Genomic DNA, 24,026 nt, shown 5'->3' on the forward strand with positions numbered 1-24,026 from the left:
GCCCTGACATGCCCACCAGCGAAAGGCTGCCTGGGAGAGGTGTGTGTGTGTGTGTGTGTGTGTGTGTGTGTGTGTGCGCGCGCGCGCGCAATCGTGTCTGTGTCTTGTGTGTGTGACTGTATGTTTGAGTATATGCATATGAGTCTAGGTGTGTATGTGTGAGTGTGTATATGTGAGTGTATGTGTAACAGTGTACAAATGTGTGTAAATGTATCGTGTGTGAGGATGTGTATGTGAATGTATGTCTGAGTGTGTATGAGCATTATGAGTGCATATTTGAGAGCACTCATTATAAGAGCATGGGTGTCTGTGAACATGTGTTCATAAGTGTGTGAGCATGTGTGTTTGTGAACATGTGTGCATGTACATGTAAGTGTGTTATACGTGTGTGTATATGTGAGCATGCGTTTGACCTCTCGAGTGTTGTGTGAGTGTGAGCGTGTGTCTATGTGAGTGTGTAAATGTGTGAGGAGTAGCGAGTGTGATTCACCACCCTCCCCTTCTCTGGCCCCCACATCTCAGGCCCAGTGAGCTGCAGCCTTGGTCTCCTTCCCTTCCCCTCCTTTCAGGAGCCCAGGCCTCCAGCTCCAGCTGCTCCTCTCTCACCCCTGCCACTCCCCACCCTTCCCCCCAGCTTTGGAAAAATCTTGCCACTGTTTTCCTTCCCTTGCTCCCACCACCAAGCAGTTTCTGGCCAAGTTTCCACCTGACAGCGGAGCAGGCAGCTTTTTCCTCCCTCGCCCAGGACCCTGTGTCTGACCCCTGTGGCTGGCCCCGCCCGAGCGCCCCCTCCTCCCCAGGATCTCTCTCCGGACCCTCCTCTAAGCCGCCTGTGTCCGTCACACTCTGTCTGTGCATGTGTGTGTCTCCATGGGGTAGCGGGGAGAGAAAGGAGCAAGGAGCAAGAGAAGGAAGGAGGCCGGGCTCAGATGGTGTCATTAGGAGATATTAATGCCCTTCATCAAGGCCTATTAATAAACATTATGTACCATGCGCTCCACGCACCGCGTGAGTGCAGACCCAGCAGGACGGGCCCCACATTCACAGCTGAGTAACCTCCCAGCCCACGGAGCCCACGGCACAGCCATTAGCCTCATGAGGCTGACCCTGCCAGGAGACTCCTTAGGCCCATCATGGCAAAAGAAAGCTCGCAGGATGAGTTCTGGCCACCATGCTCCCTTCTCCCTCCGCTGAGCACGGGGAAGGGGAGCCATAATGACCCGTGCACTTGGACGGCACTGCGGGGCTTTAGAATATTTCATTTCCTAATTTCATCTTCGCAGCAACAGTGAGGAAAGCGGGGCAGGTATCGTTATCATGGCCACGTTATTGGAACAGAAACTGAGGTGCTGAGAAATGAAGTGTCTTGCCCAAAGTCATGTAGCTAATTGGTAATGACCCTGGACCCGAGCCCAGGCTGCCCTTTGGAACCGCTGTGTTAGCAGCTCAGCCCCTAATGGAGTGGGGCTGCTGCAACTGGATTTCCCTAGTTCTTGCAGCTGCCGGAAATCAGACCACGAAGCACAGCTTCTTTCAGGGGACAGCGGGCCTCTGCCCTCCCAGTGTGGGGGCACCTGTGGGTCCCTTAGCTTAGCGGAAAGTGTCCTGAAACGGGGGGGGGGGGGGGGGGCCAGAGTGAGCTCACTTGTGTAAAGATGCTGAATGGGGAATGCCTGCCGCAAGTGGTGATTTTCCTTTCTCTGTGTACTGGCCACTCATCTATAATAATAAAAGCATATACTAATTAGACAGGACATCCTTCCGGACGACCTTCCGGACAAAGCCACGGTGGCAGAGGGGAGGGACTGGGGGAGGGGGCCTGAGGCAAAGGCGCCTGCCGCGGGCCAAGCCCCTTGCACAAATTTCGTGCATCGGGCCTCTAGTACATAAATATTAAACTACTGGCTCCTAAGGAGGTTTGAGCAGGTGGAAGCCTGAATGGCCATTCTTTTTATCTGTTTTTCAGCATTGCAGCCTGGTGCTTAGCAGGGTGCAAAATCGGTTATTCACTGTGACAACCACAGTGGTGTTTAAAGGCACACAATGTTTTCTCCATGTGTGTTTAAGAAGACAAGGACTCGTGTTTTCATAAAATCATTATCCAAAATAGTTAAGATAAAAGGAGTTGGGGAACTAAAAGTATCAGAGTCAAGAGATCAGGGAAGTGTGCCTATGAAAAATACCCAATTCCCTACAGAATTCCAGATACATGAGGCATTCCAGCAAACTGTTGTTGATGCTAAAAGCTTCAGCTTTTGTTCCTTGTACCTAGAAATGGCAGTCTTTAGTCTAAACTGACATTGATGCATAATAATTATACTTAGCTATCAACTCATGATACTTGCTCTCAACCTATCTTAATATTTCTTGTCTATTTCTAAATGGAACAGGTTTAATAAGACCTTGCACTGTGTTCTTTATTCCTTTTCTCCATCCCACCTTCCTCCTAACTCAACCTTAGAGCCACAGCCAGAGAATGGGTGACCTGCAACAGGCAAGGGTCAAAGAGGCGTGGGCTCCTGAGGTCCAAACCAGTCTCTGAGCTTCAGACCCTGAAAGTAACTCGGGCAAGTTTCCCCAAACAGGGGGTCAGATGGGAGTCCAACCAGTGCAGGCTCGAAGGGGAGCTGGGGCTCGAAGCTGGCACCTATGTGACCAGAACCTTGGGGACCCAGATGCATAGAAGAGAGTCGCGTGTCCTTAAGGCAGTCATCTCTATGTGGATAGTCCAGGGGAGTCTTTTTCCTACTAGTTTTATTTTTTCGTTTTTTAATTTTTTTTTTTTACAATGAACACATCATACTTGAATGACCTGGGGGGAAATTTACAGTTTGTAAGAGGGAAGTTTGGGGGTTTGGGGATCATAGACTCACCTGCTCTGAGAGAGGCTACGGTGCTGGGGTTCAGCTCCACCCAGCTCTGACCTGCCTGTGCCCCAAAACCTGCCCACCCCCAGATCCTTTCTTGACCAGAGAGGCAGCTCCACCATCCCCTTCTGGTGACGCTCCTGGGACATGGCTGCTGGGCATTTGGAAAACTAAACAGTTTTGCCCAGGGTCTATAGACCCAAAGTTTAGGTGGCTGACAGCTTTGATTCTCAGAAGTCAGAAGCATTGCCTGCCGTTCAAGCCCAACCCCAGCCCACATTCCCAATCTTACCTTGCGCTTCTTCCAGACCCAACTGTTTTTTCACGGTTTGTTTACATATTTATATATTGCTTATGCAGTGTCAACTTAAGCTGCCCTTCCCCTCCCGTATCTTGTCCACTGGAAAACTGAAAAACCCCTGCACATCCTTCAAGGCCCAGGTAGAGTGTACAGCCTCCTTTCAACAGCTTTCCCTGGTTACCACCCCCACGCAGCTACAACTTCCTTCCTCTATACTCCGCCAGCATTGTCTATAGCAGTGGTTCTCAACCTTTCTAATGCCGCGACCCTTTAATGCAGTTCCTCATGTTGTGGTGACCCCCAACCATAAAATTATTTTCGTTGCTACTTCATAACTGTAATTTTGCTACTGTTATGAATCGTAATGTAAATATCTGTGTTTTCCGATGGTCTTAGGCTCTACAGCAGCGGTTCTCAACCTGTGGGTCTATAGACTTCAATTATTTAAGCCTTTGACAGTTATTTCTTTGTTGATTTATCTGTCCTACTAGACCCTGAGATCCTCAATACCATAAAAACATGTCTCATTCATATTTCTCTCTCCAACACAGGGCTTCTCATTCATTTATTTCATTTATCGACCCATCTCCCCAGCCATGATTCCTTGGGGCCAAGTCTCTGCTAGATACTATCACATACACACAGGTGTAAGACAGCATGACTTACTTGGGAACACATGCACTTCCACATGGCCTGGAACAGAGGGCCTTGGGAAATCATGCCTCTTAACCCGGTGTCATGGAGTGTGGTGAAGCCCCTCCCATGGGTAGCCGTGTACTCCAGGAAGCAGATCATTCCCCCTCAACCACAGCACACCCCACCCTATGTTGGCATCTGGAGATCTAGGGAAGTAGATCTGACGCCAAACTAGGAATCAAGATGCACAAGTCCTATTGCCAATTGGTGCCAAGATACCAGAATCTCCTGGCCGTTGTTGGTGTATTCTAAAATCAATATTCACGGATTTTGGCCCCCACTGCCCATGACGGTGCCAGGAAGAGGCCTATCTGGTCTTTGATGCTAACACTCCTTGAGGGAAACTGGTGCACAAATTGGCCGTCCTACATCCTGGTGTCTAGAAGCTCCCAGGAGGGCTCAGGTCTGTGCCTTCTTCTCACCACTTCCCACGGACTCCATTCCACCCACTGCAGTGGCTGGCCCTCCTTTTCCTGGCCCTGGGGCAAAAAAAAAAAAAAAAAAAGCAGCCATACACTGAGTTGATCACAGCCTTTCCCTTGGAGCAGGCACTAGTCTCTGAGGCTGGGTCCTCTCCAGGCTGGTGCTAGCCCCCGGGGGCTCTCTGAGCGGGAGCTGTCAGTGCCTTCCACTCACTTAGCCCTTGTTAATTGCAGAACACACAGACTGCTGGGTAGCACTTTCCAATCCTGTGCCTTTTGCTGGCTCCTTTGCCACTTGGCAGCTTGCAGGCAGCTGTGCAAAACAGCAAGGAGCTTTCTCGTTCGGTGCCAGTGTCCCAGAGCCGGGAACTCTGTTTCTGTTTTTCCCTGTGTCTTCATCCCCCCGCCCCCACTGCCAAGTGCTCTGTTTTGCTCACTTCTCCCTCCACTCTCCCTTATCTCCGTGACTTCTTTCCGTACCTCACCTTTCAAGTTCAGGACTCTTCTGATGGGCCCCCACCTAAAGGTCAAAAAGTGGAACTGCCCACTCTGACGGGTTTGCGGGCAGGCCGAAGTGATTGAATCCTCCTGTCCAGATGGGAAGAAGAAGAGGTGGGTAAAGAGATTAAATCATCTCCCTCAAACTCAAGGAAATGTGCAGCTGACCCTCCGCTTCGGGGGTCAGCACGCCCAAGTACCTGGGGCCTTCACCAACACCCAGGTGGGCGGCCAGCTGCCTGTAGGTAATTGAAGCGAAATGAGGAAACGGGGCCGACCTTCCTGCTGGGCCCTGCGCTGAGCCAGGCCCCTTCCCCATCCACCAGACCTCACAAATCCGGCCACCACGTCTCAAAGAGCCCTTACCTACAGCAGCCCCAGGCCTGGGGAGGGAGGGGTGTCTCTGGACACTCAATTCTCAGAAAATGGAGCTGTCTGGCTAGCCCCATAGGGACAAGAAACAACAAATAGAAGTGACTTCTATCTAGTCGGCTTATCTGTTGGTAGTTCTCCAAGTGCTTAATATATCAGGGACCAATCCGCTCAGGGAACTCTGGGGCCTGGGCCGGCCAGGATAAGCAGGTTGGAAGTGGAGCTGGTAAGCACTGCCAGGGCAAGGGTCAGGGGACAGGCCAGGGCATCAACGATTGCCTACTACCCCAACTACGTGCACAGCACCCTACAGGCTACAAAGATGGGCAGGGTGCAGCCCCTGCCCTTGAGAAGCTTCTCTGGGTTCTTTAGTCAAATGGGGAGACCGATCTCTGCCCTTCCCGTGCAAGGACGGCCGTGAGAGCCAGCGGTCGGACAGTGCCCTGCGGGGTGAGCACGGGAAGCTCGTTACCAGTGTAAGGTAATAGTGGTGGGGCCGGTGCCTGAGACAAGTCAGTCGGAACAAGACCGCCTGCATCACCTTGGTCCAAGAATGGAGTTGCTACGACTATCGGTTGAGCCCCAACTTTTCTTAAGCATCTCTCATGCCAGTTCCCAGCCATCTTGACGGAGAAGCAGCGGGTTCTGAGGCATCAGAGAGCTGGAGAGGAAATCTCATGATAAGGAGAGGAGTTGCCTTCTCCAGCTCCTCCATCCCTGACACCTAGGGGGGCCCAGGACAACGCCCGAGCCCGAACACCTGGAGTGCGCCTGTCCTGATGGCCCTGCAAAACCATCCTGGGCATGTCAGGGCTCTTGAGGATCAGAGAGCTGACTATTTCCCCAGGCCCAGGGTGGATCAGTGGTTGAGTGTCCACCCATGAACCGAGAGGTCACTGTTCGAGTCCCAATTCCCCGTCAGGGCACATGCCTGGGTTGTGGGTTGGATCCCCAGTAGGGGGTGTGCAGGGAGGCAGCCGATCAATGATTCTCTCTCATCGTTGATGTTTCTCTCTCTCCCTCTCCTTCTCCCTTCCTCTCCGAAATAAATAAAAATATTTTTTAAAAGAAAGCTATTTCTACAATTTCTGCAATTATTTCCTTTTTTAAACCTTACCATTTAGACAAGTTGCTTTTGAAAATGTCAACCTGTTTTAGGAGGATTTGTCTGCTAGGGCCCACCTTAAAGAGCAGCCGCATAGCTGGGGGGTAGGGGTAGGGGTCCAGGTCAGGCAGCAAGATGAGCTCTCAGCAGCCCCTCTCCTCCTGCAGGCTCTCATTCCAAAGCTCCTCTCTGCTCAGATGTAACAGATTTGGGGTCTGTCCCTCAAATGCTGGGCTCATCTTCCACTCTCAGGGCACTTTCCTCGGCCCAGTCTCCTTGAGAAGTTCTCAGAAGAATAGATTTCTCCCTCTGCCCTCTGGAAACACCCCTGCATTCCTTCCATCCCCAGAGATGTCCAGCTTTCAAAGGTGATCTCAGGCTAAATGTGATCTTGCAATCCACGAAGATGCTTTAGCAGAGTTCATGTTTCATAGAGATGCAGGGGCAACCATTTCCACCATAACCCCAGCCTTCCCGGTAATATCTGTGTATTTTAATAATGGGTTTTTTTTTAAAGCCTCCTAGAGAAGTGATGGGATTGTCATGATGGCATAGAAAAAGCACATACACACACAGACACACACACACAAGGATGCAAACTAAAAAACAGCAACAACAAAAGCACAAGACAGCACTGCAGGTCAAAAGGCATGAGACCCTGAGTCAGTGGGTCTCAAAGGTCCAAGGGTCGAAGGCCCCTTCTTCCTAGAACATTCTGGGACTCTCCCATTTGCTCCTGCAGCTCTGGAGGAGGAGTTTGACCTCTTTGGGGCTCAACTTTCTCACCCTTTGAATTTGGTTTCCTAAGGCTCCTCCCAGATGTTGATTCTATGGTGGATATTTTAGGCCCCAGAACAGAACAATGAGGAAAGGGGGCTTACTGATGCTCAAACCAACGAGAGCAAATACCAGCCACACTGACCACACACTCCATCCTTCCTCAGAGCCTTCCTTCCCCGCTCCCCCTTCCATATGACAAGCTCCAGAGAGACCCGAAAAGCCTCTGAAGGCCATTGAAGCTCTCTGCTCAGGGCCCCCCCCCCCACCCCCCGCAGCTGCCTCGGCTGAGCTTAGGTCAGCGGGCCCAGTGAGGGCGGCAGGAAGGGCTGCTGGCTTTACACAAGTCCCAGGGTTTGTGTGTGTCTGAGGAGCTGGCCCCAGCTGATGAGAAAAGACTCCCCGGAGGGAAAGGGAGGGGAGGAGAGCCTTCCCACCCTGACCAAGGCTGCAGATCAGACTTTCCACACTGCTCTGCACACTGACTCCCTGACCTTACGGGCCCAGCCCCCACCCCCGCCCTCCCGCTCCACACAGAGGAGAGAGGCCTGTTTATTACTCTGGGTGGGACCCAAGCCTGTGGGGAATTGAAAAGAAACAGCCAGCTTAGGTTGCTATTGTTTTATTTAAACAAACCGCTGGCTGGACTGACTTGGGAAGGAATGAGGGGGAGGCTGGGAGCTCAGAGCTGGGCTGGGCCTGGCCTGCTGGGCTTCCCTGGGCTCAGCCCCCTTCTCTCGACCTTGCTAGGGAGGCCAGAGAGCTATTTCAGGAAAGTGGCTGCTAGGCCTCAGGCCTTAGCTCCTTTCCTAGGAGAGATGGGTATCAAGGAGCCTCCATTCCCCAACCCTCTCCCTCCATCCTGGTGCCTACGGCATCTCAGCCCCTGGCCACACCTGGGCCTCATGCTAGCCCTGGATAAAGCAAGACCCAATACTGGGGGAGTCGGGGAGCTGAGCTGAGAGGGCCAAGGCAGAGGCAGAGCATGCTGAGCTGCGCTGAGGGACGGAATGTGAAGGCTGCCTGGATGCACCTGAGCAGGCAGGACTCGGGTGAGGGAGGCGGAAGGATGCCCAAGGAGAGAGATCTCACCTGCGTGGGGTGAAGATAGCAAAGTGGGGAGGGGCCAAAGGTGGAGGGGTCCGTCTCTCTATGGTCTCCCGTCCTTTCGCCACCCAAAGGACACGCAGCCCAAAGGAGAACAGTTGGTGGGCAAGCTGCAGCCGAGGGGAGAGGAGATGGGGGTCTCTAGAATAGGGGGCGGGGCTTTCGTTTTGAAGAAAGCAAACCGCACTAGGGGTTGGGTCACTGAGATGTTTCCACAGAGAACTGAGGTGGAATCTCACACTCCCCCTCGGTGCCCCCTACTGCTCTTCCCCATCCCCCCACCACCACCCTGAGCCCCCCATCCCCCACCACTACCACCACCCAGGGAGGAGCAGGGGCTGCACCAGGAGGGGCCTGGTGGAAAGGTGTCCAGGGCACAGTTAGGTGTTGGCAGAATCCATGAAGAGCCTCGCTAATCACCATCATTAAGGCTATAAAACCCCACACCTCGGGGCCGCAGGGCTCCCTGGCATGGCCCGGGGCCCCGAGCTGTGGCACGGACCCAGGAGCCGGGCTCCAGTCCCTTTCATCTGAGCATCTCCCAGTCCTGCACAAACATTAATTAGCACCCGCCCCCGGAATCGCCTCATTATCCCACAGACATTGAGCGGAGGGGAGAAGGGAGGGAAAGGAAAGAAAGGAGGGAAACTGAGGCTGTCCCAGCAGCCACAGACTCTTCCTGGGGAGTACGGGCTGAGTTCGGTGGAGGCTAGGGAAGAGGCTGCCTCCGAGTCAGGCCTCCTCCTCCCCTTCCTGGTTGTTCAGGCAGTCACTGGCCTCCTGTTCCGAGGCCCAAAGCCAGCCCGAAGGATGGTCTGACTTAGCAGGCCTCTGAGGACTGTCAGCCCCTGCCTCAGATCTGGCCACACCGCACAAGCTGGGAGTGTGTCCTGTGCCTAGTCTGGGGGCGCAGATGGCAAGAGTGGGGCAGCCCATCAGGAAGTGTCCTCTTGGGTCTCTCCAGAGATCAGGGGCCCACCCCTCACCACCAGGCCATCCTCAGTTTGTCTGTCTGCCCCCCCTTTCCCAGTTCCCCAGAGGCACCATTCTAAATCCCACGGCTCATTCTGGCAACGTCTCCCCGAAACAGCCATGGGTCTTCATCCTCCTCCATCCCACCCCCTGAGAGAAAGAGCCCACTGGGACTGAGGGTGATGGCGTGGCCTTCTGCTGCCCCAGGAGTAACCCACACCCATGCCTGTCTCTTGTTTCAGGGCGTTTACCTGCAGGAAGGGACGATACAGGGCAAGGTGTTAACAAGTGAGTAAGACCCTACAACGCGCCCCTCACCCCCTCACCCCCTCACCCCCGGCAGCCAGGGCAACGATGATGATCGCCAGATAAGAATACAACTTCATGTTGATGCTTCACAGCGTACAAAGAAAGCACTGATCCCAGCATTTGCGTGTACGCTCTGATTTAATCTTCACAATTTCCTTTTCAAGTCGCTGCCATCAATATCTCCATTTTAAAGAGAGTGGCACTGAAGCACAGACCCACCGGCCCCGTGCCCCACAGCTGGTGTGAGGAGCCAGTATTAATGCAGGGGTCTCCGGGAGAGCACCCAGGCGGCTTTTCCCTCCGCCTACCTCTCTTCTTTCCTGCTCCCAGTCCCACGACGTGGTTGCACGTGGCTGCGTGGACCTCCCTCTTCTCTGAGGCCCTCCTCTTCTCACCCCATCCTCCCCACCAGGTCCCCCTCCCTCTCAGATCCCGGCTGCAAGAGCAGGCCCTCCACTGACTAACAGGGAATTCCCCGGGGGTAAGCTGGCCTCTGGCAAAGGGCTGAGCAAAACGACCAACAGAGCCACATGGTTTTGGAAACCAACTCGGCTCAGGCACCAGGAAGGCCTGGATTCCAACCCCAGCTCCACCACTGACTGTCAGTTACCTCACCCAGAAAGGGGCAAAAACACCCACCCTACCAAGGTACTGGGAGGGTTAAAGGGATGTCACAAGGGAGGCACTTGGCCAGGGCCTGCCCCCGAGAAGTGGCCGAACCTGTGTGCCCTCCCTTCCTCCTCATGGCTCTCATCTCTGCTTCCGTCTCTGCTTTCGCCTCTCCTTTCCGAGGGAGTTCTTCAGGAAAGCTCCCTAGTGAAGGGATTCTGGCTCCATCTCCCCTGAGGCTAATTCCCAGCTGCATAGAACCAGCGAGTTACAACTCCAGCCTTACCCACAGGGAATCATGGCCACCAGTCTCTGGCAGCATGGGGTATACCCACCCTCAGGTTCACTCGGCCACCCTCACACCCACCTTCCTTGCCAAAAGCTGGCCCGGCCACCTCCACCCTCCACACACCACGCACGCAAAGAGACATTGCGGCCCTCACCTACGCTCAGAAGTCTCTCAGCACTGGCCATGTTTGTGAAAAAAAAAACACTGACTTGCTCACATTTGCACAGACACTGGCAAACACCCTCCAAAACAGCCTCAGCACACATGCACCCTGACTCCCCCAACACCTGCCCCTGCCCCAGCGTAGACCCCACATATACAAACCCTTACGGCTCCTGGAACAGCCTGTGCTGTTCTCACTCTGCACGCGCGCGCGCGCGCACACACACACACACACACACACACACTGTACACACATCTGATGCAATCCAAAAACTCAGGGAGAGATGAATAGTTAGGAAATCCCCTGGCTGCGGGCAAGCTGGAGGCCCCTGGCCGGAAGTGCATCGTGAGGAACACTCCAACAGCTCCAAGCGGCAAGTGGCTCTTGTCTAATGCTCAGGAGAGGGAGGTGGCCATAAAGGACCGATACTCCCTCCCTCCGGCATCTTCATTGCTAACACCCACCCCCAGGAAAATTCTCGGCTCCTAGGAGAGGGAGATGAAGAGAGTGAGGGGAAGAGGAAGAGGCACAGCATGCTTGGAAGGAGGCCCTGCTGGAACAGCCCCGTCCAGCCTGAACAGTCCTGGGGGAAGGATAAAAGATGTCCCCTCCCCCTGCTTTCCTCCCAGGAAAGATCTGCCCCCCCCCCCCCCCCCCCCCGTGCAGGGGGCGAAAGGGAGGGAGATGGCCTTCTCCCCCGGAAGAGCCTGAGTTGGTTCCCATTGCCCCAGGTCCTACAGCTTCCAGGATCAAACCTTTGAACCGAGTCCCACCCACCCCCGTAACCACTTCCAGATCCTCCGGATCCAGCCAAGAAATTGACTTCTTTGGGGATTGAGTTCATAAGGAAATGCTGAAAAAATAAATAAAAATCCACTGCCAAGTGTACTCAGAGGAAGATGGGTTTCTCTGGAGGCAGGAAATCTATCAGGATAGACTAAAGCAAAAAAAAAAAAAAAAAAAAGACAACACCCACTGGCCCAGAAAGGCCCAGGTGCCCACCCGCACCCGAAATCTTCCAACAGACCACACCTCTTCCCCCTCCCCCCACATCCCCAAAAATGTGCTTCTTAAATGAAGCTTCTGCGGATGAGATCCTGACAAAGACAAGTCTAATGGTGCGCAATGGGTAAGCCCCCATCTGGGACCCCAGGAGGGTCAGCTGGGACCAAGAAAGGCACAAATGATTCTCTTTTCCTCGTGCCCAGAGCATCCAGGAGCTCCTGGGTCCTGTGGCATGTGGAACCCACCCTCTCTCCCTTCTCTGCCCATAGCCTACCAGCCTCCCACCCCACCACCCAAAAGTGGCTTCCATCGCTACCAGTTCTCCATCTATCTCCAGGAAGGAAAGGCCATCTCTCTCCTTCCAGAAGAAAACGCAGCTCTAGGTAAGGCCTCCCCATCCTTCAAAGCCCGCGTGAATTCTGGGATGGATCAGATACTCCATTAATGGGGAAGTCAGGACCTTGACCTCTACCCATGAACCTTGAAGGCTAAGGTCAAAGGGTGGTGTTTCTTGGGAGTGAACTGGAATAAGTGTCCTAAAGGAAATGCTGGTGTCAGACATAGTCTCTCCACAGAAATAAGTCCCATAGACCAAGATGGTGGCGTTAGCTGGATGGGGGGGGGGGGGGGGGTAAGGGGAGTCTATTAGGTCGGGTCTCAAGGGGAGTAACTGGAGCCCGGGAGAGAAGCATCTCCCCCGCAGCCTTGAATGGCATGTGCAGGCAGCTACCCCACAACACTTCGCAGGTAATTGTACCCTGTAATTGAGTCTGATCTGGGCAAGAGGGCCCTGGAATGCCACCCTGCCGGTCTGTCTTCATTGGCCTTTAATTGCTCTGTCTGCCTGGTGCCATCTCAGTGGTGGGGCAAAGACTTCCCCAGCCATGGCCCCTCCACCAGCTTTCCGAGCAGCCCTCCTGGCATTCTGGAGAGAACCCCCCACCCACCCCGTAGCTTCCCAATGGCTAACCCAGCCTGCCCGGCCTCGCTCCTCCTCCGGACCCTGTGTGAGCCACAGCCCCTCTCCGGGCCTTCCATTTCTCTTCAGGAGAATGGGACATAGAACAATTCCTGTTCATCTACCACCGCCCCCATTTTAGGGAAGGGCAGATAATGTGGAACACACAAATGCCAAGTTGAGAGTACAAAGAGCACATCCCCCAGGCTGGCAGGAGGGTGAGTGGGCGTCGTCAGCCGTTTCCTCTCACCCAGTGACCCTGAGCAACCTCCACCCACTGGGAAGCCGGCGACGACATTGTTACAAACCTGCTGCCCGAGGCCCCAGCGGAGCGGAGACAGAGCCCAGAAAGGCCCTGGTTGAGCCATGGAGCCCTTCGCGGAGCGGAGGCCGCCAATCACAGGAGGCTCCAGCCACCCCGGAAGCCGAGCTGGGGCAACCTTTCCACTGGTGAACCCTCCTCAGGTGCCCTCAGCTCCTCGCCAATCTGTAAATCTGTTTCGAGAGCTTTCCCAAAGACACGCTTTGAAGTTTGGCGACAAAGAAAGAAACGCATCTTTCCCAGGCCAAGCTCGATTTCTCCCTGTTCCTGGACCCCTGCCTCACCTAAGACGTCATGAAGCCCCTTCCACCTGGTTTCTGGGGCTGGGAACTGGCACCTGAGCCGACCTTGCTCCCCCACACAAGGGAGTCTCAGGAAGGAAGGCAGTGCCTAGGAGTCCTGCGTTAGCCCTCAGGGTCCCTGGGTGGTGCCCTGGGCCGGACAAGGCTCAGACAGTCCCCTGAAGGAGCCTCCCTTGGATCAAGTGCTTTCTGCGGGCAGGACAGAGGGGGCAGGAGAGAGCATTAGGCGACGCCAGGAGGAGCCGTGAAGAGGGCAAAGGAGGAAGGGTGTGTGCCGAACACTCTCCCACCCCTGCCGTGGTGGGGCCTGAGGTTTGAGCCCAGCCCACCCTCCAGAAAACACGGCAGCTCTTCCTCTGAAAGGAAGCAGGCAAGGATGCTGGAAACCTATCAGGCCTGAAACCCATTATTATTCCTCTTGGGTCTTTGCCAAAGCCAGGGTTTCTTGTGCACCTTGCCGCCACCCACCTTTCATCTACATGAGCGCTTGGAACTGGACTTGCATCAGGGCAGAGTACCTTTGGCTTCCCTGCTGTTTGTTTGCCGCCAGGTATGGAGGCGGGAAGATTATCCTCCCAAATAAAGCTCCGCCGTGTGATGCCTTCCACGGGCCCCGCGCTGTGCCAGAGGCCCGGAGAGGACACGATGGCACTGTGGACGTTCCCTGCCCTCAAGGGTCTGACAATCAACTTTGGAAACACCTAACAATGTAGGGCAGCCTGTAATTTAGCAGTTAATTGTGTGTGTGTGGCGGTTGGTGTAGTCTTAGGGATTGGCCCGTCCCTTCCTAGGATCCCCTTCCCTGCAGGACACATGCCCTCTTCAGCCAGGAAGGGTGCAGAAGTATCTCACCGCGGGGGAGGAAATCTGGATGCCAGTCTCTAACTAGTGATTTGACTTTTGAGCAAGTCAACTAACCTCTCGGAGCCTCAGTTTCCTCATCTAGAAAATGAGGGGTCGGATCTAGATGATCTACAAATCTATGTGGCCTTGAGGCTCTGAGGATCAGGTACGGCCTGGGCTGGGCACTGGAAAAGAAGGAGGTTTGAATCCCTGAGTGAAGGAGAGAGGGGAGGGAGCTCCGAGCTGGGAAGCCTGCAGATGCAAAGATGTAAAAAGAAAAAGAAAAAAAAAAAGTGAGAAGAAGAACCCTTTGCGAGGGGCCAGGATGGAGATGAAAAGAGAAAACGGAGGAAGGCGGTGGAGGTTCTCAAAAGCCAGGCAGGGGTGTGACTTTGATGGGTACGGTGGAGAGCACGAGATAATGCCCGGGGGAGAAGGAACACACAAAGCACTCCCCAGAGCTGACTAAGCTGGACTGGTGGGCACAACTGGCCAGAGGAAGAGAACAGGAGGCTCCAGGGGCATGGAGATGTGTGGCCTGGCGGGACCTGGGGTGATTGCAAAAGCAGGAGCAGCCCTTGCACGACGTGGGGACTCCACAAGGCCTGGCGCTCTCCGAAGCAGCTGCACAGGCTGGACGTGAAGCCCTGCCAATGGGCACGGGCCCTGGGGCTCGCCCTGGTCTGGTTTTCTTTCCATGGGAAGGTATCAGTGGAAGGAGCCGTGTGTCCTGGGGTGTGAGTGGTGTAACCAGCCACTGTGTCCCCTGGAGGAGCAGGCGGGAACAGCTTCTCCAGACTGGAGGGGAAAGGTCCGCCTGCAGGAGCCAGGTAACTTGTCTTCCATAGAAGACAGTGAACTTGACCCAGTCCTGTTGGGTCGCTCCCTCCCTGGGATTTAGGTATGAATAGCAGGTTTAGGATGAGAAGGGAGTGTGAGATTACTCTAGTTCAGTGGTCGGCAAACTCATTAGTCAACGGAGCCAAATACCAACAGTACAACGATTGAAATTTCTTTTGAGAGCCAAATTTTTTAAACTTAAACTTCTTCTAATGCCACCTCTTCAAAATAGACTCTCCCAGGCCGTGGTATTTTGTGGAAGAGCCACACTCAAGGGGCCAAAGAGCCGCATGTGGCTCGCGAGCCGCAGTTTGCCGACCATGGCTAAGAGGGGAGGGGGTATTACTCAGATCCAAAGGCTGAAACCCTCTCCAGGATTCCTCTTTGTTCTGTGACTCCAGGACAACATACATGGGGTCAGTAAATGGGGGATGTTGACACCCACACTCCCGTGTGACCTTGAACAAGCCACCTCACATCCCTGGGCCTCGATTTCTACATCATCAGCATAAGGGGTTGGACTAGTTGGTCACCACTGAGTGACCCTGAGCAGATTTGCTCCCAGCTTACCACACTCTCCCCTTGTCCAAGTTCTGCTAGACAGATGCAGGGAGCGGGGGTCAGGCCTGACTCACCCAGCCACCCCACATGCTGCTCCGAAGAGGCCTTCAATCAGAGACTGGACTGCTAGGACCACAGCAAGGGCCCTGGAAGGGGATCCGGAATGATCTTGCTTCTGGTTTATGACACCCGTCCTTCCCACCTCCCTCCCCTGCCTGTACACAGCTCCTTCCTGTGCGCGCCATTTCCCCCACCATGCTTTGCTTGATCCGCAAAGGCCTCCATGTTCATCCCAGCAATGCCAGGAGCCGCACGTTCGAGGCCCCATTGCAGGAGCCGCGGGCACAGAAGTGGGCCACATGGATGTGTGTGTCACCCAGGGTAGCGCGCGGAGAGAGGAGGGGACATTCACGTGGCTCAGGCTCGACCACATTCCCAACAGAGGAGAGCGCTGAAGCTCACGGAGCCCGAATGGGTGCCTCTGACCAGAGCGGCCCAGTTTCACTGACGTGTGCTGCAAAGGCCACAGCTCACCTCCCCAGGTCTGGAGTTGGCATTATCTCGGCCTGTCTCCTCGCAGCTGACCCCACCCGCCCGCTCCTACTCCTCTGAGACACTCACGTAACATTCTGTTGCACTTCCTCAGTCACCTGCTTTGATCTCTTGTCTTGCTCAATCATTTTTACTCGTATGGGCCCCGCTTCCATCACGAGACTATAAATTCCTCGAGGGAAGAGCTCACTTCTGTCTGTGTTTCTCTTTCACCACCTGTCCCTGCGCTCAGCCCACTGCGGACTTTCAGTCAATGAGCGTGTGTGTGTGTGTATAGGACACACCCACGTAAGCACATTCACAAGCCTGGAGCACATGGACCTGCCCATTCTCACACCCCCATGTTCCCCAGCACACCTCACTGTCAACTTCCTTTAGCGCCTGGAAAGACAGCCACCTCTGTGAGCACCAGGCCCACCCAGGACAGTTTCAGCAGCCGCATCCTCCCTGTCCCAACACCGGAAACTGGAGCCCAGGACAGTGAGTGGCTTGGTTGATCAAGGGTCCTCAGTTATAGCAAACTAGTTTTCTTCTGCCTTTTAGAGCAAAGCTCTTTGTACCTGTCACCAAGTCACCCACATCCCCGCTCCTCCCACCCAGACCACCAGACTCCTGGGCCCTGACGTGGGGACAGACATGGAGCCAATCCAATTGCCTGCCCTCGGCATCCTTGGCCAGCAGCAGCGGCCGCCCAAGGCGGCGGGCCCACGCGCCCCTTTCCTGTGGCTGAGCGCTGTGTGGAGCTGTGCTCTGCGCCATGCCACACCTCACCCAGAGGTGTCATGAGCCAGCCTCACGCTCCTCTGGCGAGTGAGCCAGGGAAATCCCCTCTCTGTCCCTCAAGATGGCGTGCCACAGCTCACTCTGGAAGCCTCTACAAAGCCATGAGCCCGGTGTCCGCACCAGGAGAGCTAATGGGCCATGCCAGGCTCCGGTCACCACCTCCCAGGGGCAGCCTCGGGGCCTGCAGAGAGACTGCTCCCGGTAAAATGGGATGCGAGGGGCAGAGAAGGGGTCTGGGCTCTGGACTAGGCAGCCATGATCTGCTCTCCAGCACCTCAGGCGGTTGAATTAAGCAGCTCAGGGGAGCCCCCCACCCACAGGGTCAAGGAGGAGGGGCAGCAGAGACTTGCCTCTCGGCGGGGTTTAAGCCTTGCTTGTGGCACCTAAAGGCCACTGGGACGCCGTGGGTGATTCAGACGAGGGATGCTACGTGGAAATGATTGACAGCACAGACCGAGGGCATGAAGGCAGCAGAGCTCCAAGCGGCCTCACAGGAGGTGGCCTTGGTGTGGAGGGACAAAGGCCTGCACGGTGAGGGAAAAGGTGGAGGGAAGGGGCCCTGCCTGGAGACCAGCCCCAAACACACACACAGACAGACACAAACACGCACGGCCCACTGCAAAACAACCCCCACTCCCCGCCATGACCTCCCATGGTGGTTCACCTGGCCGGGCCCCAGAAGCCCCCAGGGCCAGCCCCTGAGTCACCGTGTGGGCTTGTGTCAGGCAGCCCTCTTCGGCTCCAGAGGGCCCTGCCCACCTGGCAGAGCTGGTAGGACTGGGGACCTGGCAGCAACTCAGATGGAGCCATCCTGGGCAGCTCTGGGGCAGGCACACTGGCTGGGAACCCTGCGCTCTCCATAGGGCCCACGCAGCCCCTCGTCAAGACGCAGGCCGCAGTCGAGCCAGACATCAACCACCCAAAGCGATATCGAACACATCGTCCACAGGGAAACCACTGAGCAGCGCCAAATTTTGCCCCAGATTCCAGCTGGCCAACACTACCACCAAATACTGGAATTGATAACTGGGAGCGAAACTGACAGCTGCAAGCCTCCACTCCTCTCACTCCCTGCCCCGCCGCCACCAGCCACAGGGACCAGAGAGGAGGGTGATCCACTTACGGGTCATTAGGAACTGCAGTTCTCCAGAGGAGCCGGGGTCACCCCTCCCCACTCAGGAACTCCCCCGGCATCCCCACCCTCTCACTCCCGCCAAAGTCTAAGTGGTCCCCTCTGCCCTGAGCCTCTCGAGCCCGCAGGATCAGCACTCAGCAAATATTCCCCAGGAGTAATTGGATGCGATGGAACATGGGCTTTTCAGCTCCTGAGTGGAAGTCTCTGGATGTCATTTAACGGCACAAAAATAAAAGGCTCAGGCCTCCCGCCCACCACCGCCAGGACATCATTAATCTCAGCAGAAAGGATCAGCGCTCCTATCACCGCAGCCAGCCCCGCGGAGAGCCAGACAAATTGCGGGCGAATCTGCGCTCAGGGTGGCGGTTACCAGGCTGGCGGTCAAGTTTTGTGTTTTCCCCTGACAAGAAGCCTAGCGGGAGAATAAGGGCAGGCCAGGGAGGAGAGTGGCCACCTTGGTTAGACACAGCTCACCCACCTGTGGTGACGGGGCGGCTCTGAGCCAGGCACCCCAGGTCCCAGGAGAGGCTCAGGCAGCTCACATGGTGGTTCAGAGGAGGTGACCCCAAGGCTCAGTACCCTGCCCCGTGTTCTACAGCCTGAATGGGGGCCTGCCTCCCAGTGAGGGCTTCCCAGCCCCCACTTCCCAGGCTGAGAGGGGGACACTTGATGGCCTACTAAGGACCAAATGACAGGTCAGGTGGGGAATGTCCCTTGGCTAGAGCAAGGGCACGCAGGGAACACTTTTTCCTATGCTGTTGGGAAGTCTTAAGAGTGGGCCTGCTGGAAAGACTCTGGGGGTGCTGCTAGGGGTGGGACCTCATCAGCTGGATTTGGTGGGGGGCGCACTTTGAGCTGCTGGCCAAGGCCACCCTTCAGAAGTCTAGCTTATTAGTCCAATGCTAACTGTCTTAGCAACTCATCAAGGGCCAGAATGGGCCTGGGTAAATGTTCCTCTCTCTCTAAAACCAGTAGGTGAGACGATGCTTGAGTCTGATTCTGCAAGATGGAAACGATGCTCCCTAAGGTTGTGTGGGGACCCTCCTGCTCATCACAAGCAGCAGCCCCGCCCTAAAGAGACCAGACCTCTGTGTTCCAGTCCCTGGGTGGCTCAGGAGACAGGCACCAGACACCCTGGCTCTTTCTCCCTGTAGCTGAAGGCCTCTGAAGGGCACTCCCCACCCAGGCCCCGTCCCAGGAAGAGCCCATCCCGGGAGGGTCCAGGGCACACGGGCAGTGGCCAGACCTCAGACAGCAGCAGCGCTCTTCCTGCATGGCAGTGGCCCCTGCAGCCCGGGGCCAGCAGTGCCGTACAGGATGGGGCTTTCCTCCATGGGGTGACCATGGAAGCCACAGCCCGCAAGCTCCCCGTCTCTCCCCACACACCCCTGAGGGCCTGACTCACCCCCATGCCTTCTACAACTTGCACCGGGTCAGTTCCTCTTGCCCTTTGTGGCAGGAAACGGGGGTGTAAGGAGTCACCGCCAAGCCAGGGGAGGAGGCAGCGGGAGGCCAGCAGCCTCCTGAGGGACAGAGGGCAGGTCTGAGGAGCTGCCCACGAAGCCCACGACCACAGCGTTGTTGGAAGTGGGACAAGGAAGGAGCTGCGAGGCTGCCAAGCCCTCCAAGCTCCGTCAGGGAAGCCGTCTGAGCTTGGGGAGGGCGCGCTGCTGGAGCGGGAAGCCAGGTCTCCCTCATGGCACAGGGGATTTCTTTCTGCCATTGCCCTGATCTCGTGATGAGTTTCAATTCCCTCCTTGCCACCCCGGTTCCTTCCTGCCCTGCTCAGTGGGGAAGGCCCCCTTGTCCCCATGCCGGCCACACACCAGTTCACCCAAAGCCCTTCACCTGGCATGAACATGCACACACATATGCATCCACATAGGCACACACATGTGCACACACATGCACACAGGGTCATGAACCAAGCCAGGCTCCCTGCGTGTAAAGGCCTGGCCAGGCCTCCTAGTGGAAGACCCACAGCGTCAGGTACACACCTCTCAGCCCAGCGGCAGCCCATCTGATAGGAGAGGCTCTCTCCAGGGCCCGGCCACCCTTGCTCCAAAGGAACTCCTGAAACTGCTGCTCTCCAGCCCAATCTGAACACGCAGTCACTGAGCCCAATAAAATTTGGGTGAACCTAAAGAGGCCTTTTTTCCCTTTACCACTAAGAAGCGACCTCACCAGAACTCCACCTATGCACTAGGGATAAAAATAGTCTCCCTGTGAGGATGAATTGAGTGAATATGCATGGAGTTCCTAGAACTGTGCCTGGCACATAGAAAGCACTCTATCAGCCCTGGCCCGTGTGGTTCAGTGAGTTGAGTGTCATCCGAAAAGTCTCCGGTTTGATTCCCAGATTTCGGGTTTGATCCCTGGTCAGGGTGCATATGGGAGGCAACCGATCGATGTTCCTCTCTCTCTAAAATCAATAAAAACATTTTTTTTTAAAGAAAGCACTACATCAGTGTTTTACTATTCTTTTTTTGGCATTATTATTATTTTGTTTATTTGGATGAAAAATGTCCTCCCCTTGAGAACATCTTTGAAATGCAAACAGCCTCTGCAGGGAGGGAAGGTAGGTGGAGTATGGAACACTAACAGGTGGTGGGTGCAGACAGAGAGCCACAGGTGGGTAAGTGGGCAACTCTGAGCGTAATCCCAGGATGCCAGCCGCTCAGCCTATTCTCTCTGTGCATTTCTGTCCTCCATTGGTCCAGGTCATACCCGCCGCTGCCTTATACCCGCCACTGCCTAGCTCTGCTCTGGACAAGGTTTTCCCAGAGCACTCCCTCCGCCCAGGGAAGGTTACTGAATTTAGCAACAACAAAAAAAAAAAGAGAGAGAGAAAGAAAAGAAAGCCCTGGCCCGATGGCTCAGTTGGAGAGTCGTCCCATACACCAAAAGGTTGTGGTTCGATTTCTGGTCATGGCACATACCTAGGTTGTAGGTTCAATCCCTGGTCAGGGATTGAATACGGGAGGCAACCCATTGAGGTCTCTCTCTCTCTCTCTCTCTCTCTCATCTCTCTCTCTCTCTCTCTCTCACTAAAAACATATCCTCCGGTGAGGATTAAATGTGAAAGAGAGAGAGAGAGGAAAATACAGGAAGCCCAGTTCAATTTGAATTTTAGATGAACAAGGAATAATTTTTTACTGTAAGTATGCTCCATGCAATATGTGAAACATACACTAACAGATTATTTGTTGTTTACCTGAAATGCCAATTGAACTGAGTGTCCTGTATTTTCTCTGGCAACTAGCTGACAAGGGTCCCTGAGGCCCAAAGTTTGGGAAACAAGAGCGTGGGAATATGCCTCTGACCACTTCCCTCGGCCTCTCCCCAGTGCCCGGGGCTGTGTCCTCCCTGCCCTGTTACTGGGCCTGTTCACACTTGCCCCAGAAGATGCACCTCCCTCGATGCCCCTGTGTTTTCTCCCCTTGAGGGGGCCCCTCAGACCTGGCACAGACTGGGCTTCTCCAGTCCCCAGCCTGGGGACGTCTCCCCCACACGCAGCTCCCCTCCAGGATCCAGGTGCTCAGGAGCAGAGAGAAGGGGCCCTGCCCCTTGACCTCTGCCACAGCCAGGAAAGAAACCCCGCTGCACAGTCTCTAAGGCGGTGGTTGGGGTTCTGGGGAGGAGATTAAATGAATGGCACGGGCACATCTGCCAATCTCAACCCCAGCAGCTGGGGTGACCAGGTGTGAAGGAAAGAAGCTTCAAGGCTTCAGTCATGGGGTCAAGAGAGCCTGCAGGAAAGGAGGGTGGGTGGGGAAGCGTGCTGACAACCTGATTGGGTGTTTCCTTTCTGCATGTGAACGAGGCGGCAGAGTTATGCTAAATAAAGGGCACTGGGGACGAGACCAAAGGCTGCTCTTGACTCCAACCAGATTCATGTCCCCAATGCTTTCTGGGGAGCAGCCCCTTCCTAGGTGCTCTGCTAACATCCAGGGGTGTCCTGCAGTTAGGAGCCAGGGGCACCCCAGGTACTCAGACCAATGGCCAAGGGCATTTCCTGCTGTCCCCACTCCCCCAGAACTGGCCTCCCTCTCACCCCTGCCAGCTCTCAAGTCCGCGGTTCTCTCTCATTGGCTCCCTGTGGTCTGTTTGTCCTTCCAGGCTTTTGGAAAATGGAACAATTTCTGAGTCGCTTCCACCTGACTGAACCTGTAGCAAGCACCCAGTTCATGACCCAAAATTACGAGGACTCGGTAGATGCCCAAGTCTCGTCAGATGCCCATGTTCCCATACGAGGAAGCAGTAAGCCCAAAGACAAGCTCAAGACGTCAGGCTTCGCCTTACTGGTGTGTGTCCACTTTGCCCACCACCTATAGTCTGGGTATGAAACCCCTTCTCTTCCAAATTAAAAAAAGAATTGTCCAGGGCTCACTGGTTGGATGTTTTGTTTCCTAGCCTGTCCTCCTTCAAACACCCAGGACAGGAACTCAATCGGTGCCCAGCACTGAGGCCTGTAAATGCAAGTGCGGAGGGGACGTTGGCAGGGATAGCTGGACAGGCAGAAGGTGGAGATCCCCAGCCCTGAACCTCCATGAGGCGCATTGTGTGACCTGGAGAGAATCACCCACCCTCTCTAGAGGGTTGCTTCCTCGGTGAAGTGGAGGTAGGAAGAGGAGGGAGGGGCAGCTGGTTTATCTCCGGGGTCCTTTCCAGCTCCACATTCAACACCATTCATTCAACAACTATTGTTGGCAACTACTACGTGCCTGACCTTATGCTAGGTGCTGGGGACCCATGTGTGAACATGGCAGACAAAACGGGGCTTATCATCCAGTCTGGGAGAGGAAGTTTCATCAGATGACCACAAGCAAATTACTGCAAATGTGACAAATGCTCTGAGGGTGCAAAGGGGACTTGCTGTATGATGGAGGGGGCGGGGCGGGCAAGGCCTCTCAGAAGAAGTGATATTTGACTTCATGGCTGAAAAGCAGGGTAGAGATTCACTATGAGTAGGCACAGGGGTGACGAGCATGGCGGAGAGGGGGAACACCTCTGAGCTCCCATGGCGAGCAGGGCCACGCGTGGCATCTTCCAAGGAAATGAAGGCCAGTGGTGTGGCCACCAGGACAGGTGGGCAATGACCAGAACATGCCAGGCCTTACAACCATGGTCAAGTTTGGGATTGTACCCTGAAAACAAGGGGAAATATTCCTATGTAATAAAGGCCTAATATGCAAATTGGCCCCTAGGGCGGTTGTTTGACCGGGAGACGGGAGTTTGACTGCACTCGCTATGACGTGGGGCTGCGACCTCTCACTGGCTACCTGGGGGCAGGGGTGACAAGGACGGAGGTGCAGTGAGAATGCAGGGTGTCCTCTGAGCTCCCTTTCACTCCCCCTGCTACCCTCCCCCAGGACACCAGTGCAGCTCCCCTACCCCCAGGTGCCGGGCACCTGCGAGGAGCCAGCCCTGTACCTGCACAGTGTCTTCCGGGTGAGCCAGGAGGCAGCCTCCGGACCGCAGGGGCCAGTCAGGCTCCCTGTGGGTTCACACAGGAGCCAGTCTGCGAGGCCACTGGGAGAGAGCACGCTGCTCGTGTGGGGACTCGGGCGCCGTGACTCAGGTGGAGGGGGGCACACGGGGGCCCAGGGGCCCAGGTGCTGCCCATGGCCCAGAGGTCAGCTGGGACCTGCCCTTCCATGCCAGACACTCACGCTTCAATCGCCAGCCAGGCCTAGGGACCACACTGGTACAGGAATTTCGTGCACCGGGCCTCTAGTGAAGTGATAAGTAGATTAGAGGGCAAGAGGGGGCATAATCTAATTTATGCTTTTAGAAAGCTATGAATAATCTCCTTAGTTTCTGCAAAGAAAGGATTTTCTTTTTTTAAAAATATATTTTATTGATTTTTTTACAGAGAGGAAGGGAGAGGGATAGAAAGCTAGAAACATCGATGAGAGAGAAACATCGACCAGCTGCCTCCTGCACTCCCCCTACCGGGGATGTGCCCGCAACCAATGCACATGCCCTTGACCGGAATCGAACCTGGGACCTTTCAGTCCGCAGACCGATGCTCTATCCACAGAGCCAAACCGGTTTCGGCCAAAGAAAGGATTTTCGGTGACTACCTGCCCTGGATGTCTTCTGAATGTCTGGGCTTCCCCACCAAGGACCCCTTGGAAGCCCCTCTTAGCTATGGTCTCATTCATACCCTAAACCCTGGTACCTCAACTACCTAACCCCCAACTCCAGCCCTCTCAGCCCCCCAATCTCTGCTCAG

General features: G+C 55.1%; 1 protein-coding gene across 1 annotated transcript in view; it reads left to right on the forward strand.

Annotated features, from left to right (window-relative positions):
- Positions 1–22,173, forward strand: part of PEBP4 (phosphatidylethanolamine binding protein 4) — a 209,587-nt gene extending 187,414 nt beyond the window's left edge. The window contains exons 5-7 of the mRNA XM_028160609.2: positions 9,360–9,405; positions 11,762–11,875; positions 21,908–22,173. Of these exons, the coding sequence (XP_028016410.2) occupies positions 9,360–9,405; positions 11,762–11,875; positions 21,908–22,122 (375 nt within the window). The 3' untranslated portion in view covers positions 22,123–22,173. The remainder of the gene's footprint in view (positions 1–9,359; positions 9,406–11,761; positions 11,876–21,907) is intronic.
- The last annotated feature ends 1,853 nt before the right edge of the window (positions 22,174–24,026 follow it).

This window comes from Eptesicus fuscus, chromosome 6 (genome assembly GCF_027574615.1).
Source record: "Eptesicus fuscus isolate TK198812 chromosome 6, DD_ASM_mEF_20220401, whole genome shotgun sequence".
NCBI lineage: Eukaryota > Metazoa > Chordata > Mammalia > Chiroptera > Vespertilionidae > Eptesicus > Eptesicus fuscus.